Consider the following 8,029-nt stretch of genomic DNA (forward strand, 5'->3'; position numbering starts at 1 on the left):
TCAGCCCCTATGCAATATGATGCTAAATTGCGAAGAAAATAGTTGCTAGCTCAAACGGGGAGCTCGTAAGATAACGGAGAATGTACCATTTTTGACGATTTACATGTCACAAATTAATCCAAACTATTACATTTCCATTTTTGGAAACATTTACAAAGTCGCACCGTAACTCTGAATGACCTGAAATTTTGCACACTTATTCGGGTGGAATTACTCTCCATATTATCTCCTTGAACCCCGAGGCGTCGCCTACTTGATTTAATTTAATTAGCATAATGTTAAAAACCGTGAAATATTACGTTACATTTCAAATGTCAGTGTCTCAACTCCAAACTTAGCATTGGTGGAGGGTCAAACACATTAGCGTAGGAAATGACCATGTTCAGTCGTTGTTTGGCCGTCATTATTCTAAACGTGTGCGCAAAAAGGCAGGGCTTAGAAAGTAATGTTCATAACTCATCAACAATGTATCCAAATTGAACACACCTTCTGGTGGATAGGTTCAGTCTGTATTGGGGAATATACAAACAAAGGTATTTTTATTTTTGGACTATAGGGGCGCCAAAAACACGACAAATATATAACTCAAGAAAGGATGGACGAAATTAATTAGATTTTTTTTAGACATACTCTGGGGGTGAGTATGAACTTATAGGTAAAGTGTCGCAACAAATTACGAATGTGGGTGTGGCCTGCGTTTTTGTATGCATATGAAGCACATCTTTTCTATTTCCTCAAAGGAAAATGATTGAAAAAAATTCCAATCCAGGATAACTTAAGCGCATATCCAATGTGATGCTACATTGCAAATGAATAGTCGTTCGCTCAAACGATGAGCTCGTAAGCGAATGGAGAATTTTCCATATTTGACGATTTACATGTCACAAATTACTCCAAATTACTGCGATATAGTTTCTCCAATATTCACGAAATGCTGTATACAAATTTCTCTTATGATTGCGGACATATTTCAAATTTGCTTTCATTAGCCCCGCCCCCCAGAAAGATGGCCATATTCAACAATGTGCGTTTTTCATGCATTTTAAGCACATTCTTGCCAACTCCTCATAGGGAAATTATGAAAAAAAATTCCTATACAGGAAAAATTCAGCCCATATCCAATGTGATGCTAAATTGCGAAGAAAATAGTTGCTAGCTCAATCGGGGAGGTCTTAAGCTAACTATTTTGCTTTTATTAGCCCCGCCCCCCAGGAAGTTGACGATATTGAAGAATGTGCGTTTTTCATGGATTTTAAGCAAATTTTTGCAAACTCCTCCTATGGAAATGATGGAAAAAATTCCAATCCACTACAACTTAAGCACATATCCAATGTCATGCTTCATTGCGAAGGAATAGTCCTTCACTCGAACGGGGAGCTCGTAGGTTAACGGAGAATGTACCATTTTTTACCATTTATATGTCACATACTACCTTAAGCTACTGAGACTTGCCTGTCTGCCCGGCGCATCAACTCACACAATTTCACAGTCCAACCAAGCAGCACCCTCATAATTCCTCTTCTCTTTGTTTAATGTACTGTATTCCTATTGTCCAACTTCACGAAACAAGTAAACATTTTCATATTTGGCAGAAAAAGACAAAAAACTATAGTCTTTATGAGAATGTTGAGAGACAGAGTCAGTTGTCCTCCTCTACAAGGTACCCAATCCCTGTAAGAATGTACCAAACCTCTGCATTCTGTTGGCTTCAATGGTAAACTGCTGAGTTAGATGGTTCCCTGAGGGGGAGGGGCTACCCATTCTTTATGTTAGTCAGGTATAAAAGGAAAGGGTTAAACCAGGTAGATATCAGTTCACCAGCAACATCACCACTACAGCCAACATGAGCAACACCGGCATGAACATGAGGGGCAAGGTAATTTCAGAAGTCTTTTTGTGATAAGCAGAAATAACTGTTTGCAATATCACCATCTGTACCTTGCTAATCTATTTCTAACCATTAAAATTCCCTTCTTTCAGATCACCTTCTACGAGGAGAAGAACTTCCAGGGTCGTTCTTATGAGTGCATGAATGACTGCTCTGACATGTCCTCCTCCCTGAGCAGGAGCCAGTCCTGCAGGGTGGAGAGCGGCTGCTTCATGGTCTACGATCGTTCCAACTACATGGGAAACCAGTACTTCATGAAGAGGGGCGAGTACTCCGACTGCATGAGCATGATGGGAATGAGGGAGAACATCAAGTCTTGCCGTATGATCCCCATGGTGGGTATACAACTGTAATCGTACGATTCTACTATGGGTGACCACCCGACAACTCTTTACATGAAATCATTAATTTATAATTATTCCCCCAAAGCAGCACAGAGGCCAGTTCAGGATGAAGATCTATGAGAAGGAGAACTTCGGTGGTCAGAGTCACGAGATGATGGAGGACTGTGACAACGTCATGGACCGTTACCGCATGAACGAGTGCCAGTCCTGCAACGTGATGGACGGTCACTGGCTGATGTACGAGCAGCCCCAGTTCAGAGGCAAGATGATGTACATGAGGCCCGGAGAGTACAGGAACTTCAGAGACATGGGCATGAGCGGCCAGAGGTTCATGAGCATGAGGCGTATCACCGATTCCTGCTAAATGTTCACTGAATGTTTCCTGAATTTATAAAATGCCAAATAAAAAATTAACCTTGAATGTGACTTTTGTCATGCTTATTGTCCAACTGTTAAAATCACACATTATTAATTGAAATTAATTATATAATATTTATTTGACAGTAGGCAACTATTAGCAATGAAAATGTTGATCCTAACATGTTTTATATCTGAGGAGAAATTTGTTGCGAGATTGACAACAACAAAAAACAGAGAATGCCACAATTGATATTGGATGACAGGATAATACACTGGGTTGATGATATGTGAAAACACTTTGGGTAAATAAATAAAAAAGAGATTATTACGTTTTTAAACCAAGGTATTATTTGTATTTAGTAAACTTGTCATGGTTTTAGATTTATGTTGCAATTTTACGGTTTTATTTTCACATTGTGTTCTCCCTTTGTCTGGTCTTCCTTCCTGTGTTTTCCCTCCTATGTCTGATTGTCTCATTGTGTTCACCTGTTGCAAACTGTTGACCCCGCTCCACTCTGGCAGGAGGCTGCGCTCCATCAGGACCAAAACCTCTCTCCAGCTGAACAGTTTCTTCCCCTCTGCTACTGGCCTCATCAACAAGGCCCAGGACCCCCACTGAAACTGACTTTTATCCACCGCAGAAAAAACTTTATGCATTACATTAATGCACATAACATAATGCGAACAACATCTTGTTATTTTTAAAATGTTGCACATTTCTTCTCCACAACTTTTAAATCAGCACAGCTCTCCACTTTAAATACAGCATATAGTATTTGTCATATGTTAATGTTGTACATTTGTTATAAAAGTGTTACAATTCTTTTTTTAAATAGCTGTAATAACAGTCCTATTTGTATTTGATTTGCTACGTATTCTTTTTTCTGTGTCTTTGTATGCACCATTTACACCAAAGCAAATTCCTCGTATGTGTAAACCTACTTTGTAATAAAAACGATTCTGACTATTACATAATTCAATCACAATTCACTTCTTCATTTCTCAAGGTATGGCTTCAGTATTTAAGGGTTTCGAATATTGAGTGAACACCTGTACGTAGGGGTGTAACGGTTCACAGAGTTCACGGTTCGGTACGTACCTCGGTTTGGGGTTCACGGTTCGGTACAACAAGAAAAAGAAAAAAAAAGGTCCCAAATGCATAATTCCAGGTTTGTTGTTATTTATTTTTTAACAGTATAAAAATAAGGAACTCTAACATTTTGAATAATTAACTGTATTACACAGCACACACACACACACACACACACACACACACACACACACACACACACACACACACACACACACACACACACACACACACACACACACACACACACACACACACACACACACACACACACACACACACACACACACACACACACACACACACACACACACACACACACACACACACACACACACACACACACACACACACACACACACACAATCTATAGTGGCTGATGTCAAACAAAAAGGTTTCATCAAGCTGTAAAACTGAAAAGAACGTCTTGAAAATATTACAAAATACCGCCCCCTGGATTATATATAGTATAATGGATACCGCCCTGAGTGACAGACTTTTTCCCACTCATAAAAAAGGCGTATTCGTCGTGTGACTGCATTTGCCGAACCGTGACGTCCGAACCGTGACGTCCAAACCGTGACGTCCAAACCGTGACGTCCAAACCGTGACGTCCAAACCGTGACGGTTCGGGACGAGTACGGATACCGTTTCACCCCTACCTGTACGTCATATTGAAGAAAATCTGATTAGAGATGCAATTGTGGTCAGCACATTATGAAGCTTAAAGCCAATCGAGGTAGAAAGTGTTATCTTATTGTTATCTTATGTTGTTCAAGCCACTTAGTAAGATTTTTTGACATGAATTATTACTCTTGACTTCTGGTTAAATGTCAGGGGAATGCAGCTATTACAATTTAGTGTTTTTGTTCCCAACTCAAATAATGAAGCATTTTGAATTTAACATTACATTAGCCCTGATTCCTTCAACTCGCCCTCAACACAACATTGTTACCTCTGGCTCATATGAGTATTACAGTTATTTATATCCATTTGCCATACTATCTTGTTTTCTTTCGTATAGCACTTTGCAACATTGCTATACTAATACAATAATAGCATTAATATTAATAGAAAGAACACGTTTTTTTGTTGGGAATAAATTCAATGTATGGCCATTAGATCAACCTCTGATATTTTTAATATCGAGGAGACTCGAACATCAGGACTTACCTATTTAAAGTGGACCTATCATGCTATATTTGAAACATATATTGTAGGGCCATACCTATATAAAACGTGTCTGTGAAGTTTTTTTTTCAAAATACCAAACAGATCATGCATTTTAGCCATGCCTCATTTCGCTCAACCTTTACATCAACCTCTGATATTTTTAATATCGAGGAGACTCGAACAACAGGACTTGCCTACTTTAAAATTGAACTTAGAGCAGATGTAACACACAAAACTACAGTTCAACATTAACAATACTCTTGTTTCACAGTTAGGTGCCATGCCATTGTTTTAACTGTCCATTAGACCGAAAAGCCATTTTGTTCTACACCAAGTTATCGCTAGAACAAATAGCCATTGCTACAACGGCCTATTGTTCTTGAAAAACTCACTCTGATACAAACAGAATATGTTTGATGACTTGTATAGTTGTGTATTACTTTCCAGTTTCATCATCTACTTCTACTTCTACATTCAGAGTACGCAATCTTTGTTTTTGTTCAAATGGTCGCCGTTTCAAAAAGGCAATGATATAGTAATAAATGATTGCCGTGTCTCTGCCAAGAGACCCCCGACTAATTATAGCTTGCCATCTTTTAAAACCTCCATGATGTTATTGTGAATGAGGTGATGGGTAAAACTTAGAAGAAGAATGTAAACAATTTGCTCAGAAGCATTGTACTTGATATCGACTATTTTGATTTGAAAAGCCAGAATAAAAAAAATATATATATGACTGACCTTTCCTTTGTTTTGCAGTCCCACCTAGCAGCACCCTCATAATTCCTCTTCTCTTTGTTTAAAGTACTGTATTCCTATAGTCCAACTTCACGAAACAAGTAAAATGTGTCATATTTGGCATAAAAAGGCAAAAAACTATAGTCTTTATGAGAATGTTGAGAGACATAGAGTCAGTTGTCCTCCTCTACAAGGTACCCAATCCATGTAAGAATGTACCAAACCTCTGCATTCTGTTGGCTTCAATGGTAAACTGCTGAGTTAGATGGTTCCCGAGGGGGAGGGGCTACCCATTCTTTACGTTAGTCAGGTATAAAAGGAAAGGGTTAAACCAGGTAGATATCAGTTCACCAGCAACAGCACATCTACAGCCAACATGAGCAACACCGGCATGAACATGAGGGGCAAGGTACTTTCAGAAGTCTTTTTGTGATAAGCAGAAATAACTGTTTGCAATATCCATGTGTACCTTGCTAATCTATTTCTAACCATTACAATTCTCTTCTTTCAGATCACCTTCTACGAGGAGAAGAACTTCCAGGGTCGTTCTTATGAGTGCATGAATGACTGCTCTGACATGTCCTCCTCCCTGAGCAGGAGCCAGTCCTGCAGGGTGGAGAGCGGCTGCTTCATGGTCTACGATCGTTCCAACTACATGGGAAACCAGTACTTCATGAAGAGGGGCGAGTACTCCGACTGCATGAGCATGATGGGAATGAGGGAGAACATCAAGTCTTGCCGTATGATCCCCATGGTGGGTATACAACTGTAATCGTACGATTCTACTATGGGTGACCACCCCACAACGCTTTACAGTAAATCATTAATTTATAATTCTTCTCCCCAAAGCAGCACAGAGGCCAGTACAGGATGAAGATCTATGAGAAGGAGAACTTCGGTGGTCAGAGTCACGAGATGATGGAGGACTGTGACAACGTCATGGACCGTTACCGCATGAACGAGTGCCAGTCCTGCAACGTGATGGACGGTCACTGGCTGATGTACGAGCAGCCCCAGTTCAGAGGCAAGATGATGTACATGAGGCCCGGAGAGTACAGGAACTTCAGAGACATGGGCATGAGCTGCCAGAAGTTCATGAGCATGAGGCGTATCACCGATTCCTGCTAAATGTTCACTGAATGTTTCCTGAATTTATAAAATGCCAAATAAAAAATTAACCTTGAATGTGACTTTTGTCATGCTTATTGTCCAACTGTTAAAATCACACATTATTAATTGAAATTAATTATATAATATTTATTTGACAGTAGGCAACTATTAGCAATGCAAATGTTGATCCTAACATGTTTTATATCTGATGAGAAATTTGTTGCGAGATTGACAACAACAAAAAACAGAGAATGCCTTACAATTGATATTGGATGACAGATTAATACACTGGGTTGATAATATGTGAAAACACTTTGGGTAAATAAATAAAAAAGAGATTACTACGTTTTTAAACCAAGGTATTATTTGTATTTAGTAAACTTGTCATGGTTTTAGATTTATGTTGCAATTTTACGGTTTTATTTTGACATTGTGTTCTCCCTTTGTCTGGTCTTCCTTCCTGTGTTTTCCCTCCTATGTCTGATTGTCTCATTGTGTTCACCTGTTGCAAACTGTTGACCCCGCTCCACTCTGGCAGGAGGCTGCGCTCCATCAGGACCAAAACCTCTCTCCAGCTGAACAGTTTCTTCCCCTCTGCTACTGGCCTCATCAACAAGGCCCAGGACCCCCACTGAAACTGACTTTTATCCACCGCAGAAAAAACGTTATGCATTACATTAATGCACATAACATAATGCGAACAACATCTTGTTATTTTTAAAATGTTGCACATTTCTTCTCCACAACTTTTAAATCAGCACAGCTCTCCACTTTAAATACAGCATATAGTATTTGTCATATGTTAATGTTGTACATTTGTTATAAAAGTGTTACAATTCTTTTTTTAAATAGCTGTAATAACAGTCCTATTTGTATTTGATTTGCTACGTATTCTTTTTTCTGTGTCTTTGTATGCACCATTTACACCAAAGCAAATTCCTCGTATGTGTAAACCTACTTTGTAATAAAAACGATTCTGACTATTACATAATTCAATCACAATTCACTTCTTCATTTCTCAAGGTATGGCTTCAGTATTTAAGGGTTTCGAATATTGAGTGAACACCTGTACGTAGGGGTGTAACGGTTCACAGAGTTCACGGTTCGGTACGTACCTCGGTTTGGGGTTCACGGTTCGGTACAACAAGAAAAAGGTCCCAAATGCATAATTCCAGGTTTGTTGTTATTTATTTTTTAACAGTATAAAAATAAGGAACTCTAACATTTTGAATAATTAACTGTATTACACAGTTGACACACACACACACACACACACACACACACACACACACACACACACACACACACACACACACACACACACAC

At 39.1% G+C, this 8,029-nt stretch overlaps 2 protein-coding genes across 2 annotated transcripts; both read left to right on the plus strand.

The window, feature by feature from the left end:
• The first annotated feature begins 1,843 nt into the window (after positions 1–1,843).
• Positions 1,844–2,596, plus strand: LOC117442656 (gamma-crystallin M3-like). Its single transcript, XM_034078615.2, has 3 exons — positions 1,844–1,876; positions 1,981–2,223; positions 2,321–2,596. The coding sequence occupies exons 1-3, from the start codon at positions 1,844–1,846 to the stop codon at positions 2,594–2,596; spliced, it is 552 nt and encodes a 183-aa protein (XP_033934506.1).
• Positions 2,597–5,969: 3,373 nt separating this feature from the next.
• Positions 5,970–6,721, plus strand: LOC117442661 (gamma-crystallin M3-like). The gene is made up of 3 exons (XM_034078621.2): positions 5,970–6,002; positions 6,105–6,347; positions 6,446–6,721. Exons 1-3 carry the CDS (start codon positions 5,970–5,972, stop codon positions 6,719–6,721), a joined length of 552 nt encoding a protein of 183 aa, XP_033934512.1.
• Positions 6,722–8,029: the final 1,308 nt, after the last annotated feature.

This window comes from Pseudochaenichthys georgianus, unplaced genomic scaffold (genome assembly GCF_902827115.2).
Source record: "Pseudochaenichthys georgianus unplaced genomic scaffold, fPseGeo1.2 scaffold_449_arrow_ctg1, whole genome shotgun sequence".
NCBI classification, from domain to species: Eukaryota; Metazoa; Chordata; class Actinopteri; order Perciformes; family Channichthyidae; genus Pseudochaenichthys; species Pseudochaenichthys georgianus.

Excerpts from the sequence above, each read along its gene's own strand:
- LOC117442656 (XM_034078615.2), top strand. The coding sequence starts at position 1,844 with ATGAGCAACACCGGCATGAACATGAGGGGCAAG. Across the intron at positions 1,877-1,980 it reads GCATGAACATGAGGGGCAAG|ATCACCTTCTACGAGGAGAA; the intron begins GTAATTTCAGAA and ends CCCTTCTTTCAG. Across the intron at positions 2,224-2,320 it reads CTTGCCGTATGATCCCCATG|CACAGAGGCCAGTTCAGGAT; the intron begins GTGGGTATACAA and ends CCCCCAAAGCAG.
- LOC117442661 (XM_034078621.2), top strand. The coding sequence starts at position 5,970 with ATGAGCAACACCGGCATGAACATGAGGGGCAAG. Across the intron at positions 6,003-6,104 it reads GCATGAACATGAGGGGCAAG|ATCACCTTCTACGAGGAGAA; the intron begins GTACTTTCAGAA and ends CTCTTCTTTCAG. Across the intron at positions 6,348-6,445 it reads CTTGCCGTATGATCCCCATG|CACAGAGGCCAGTACAGGAT; the intron begins GTGGGTATACAA and ends TCCCCAAAGCAG.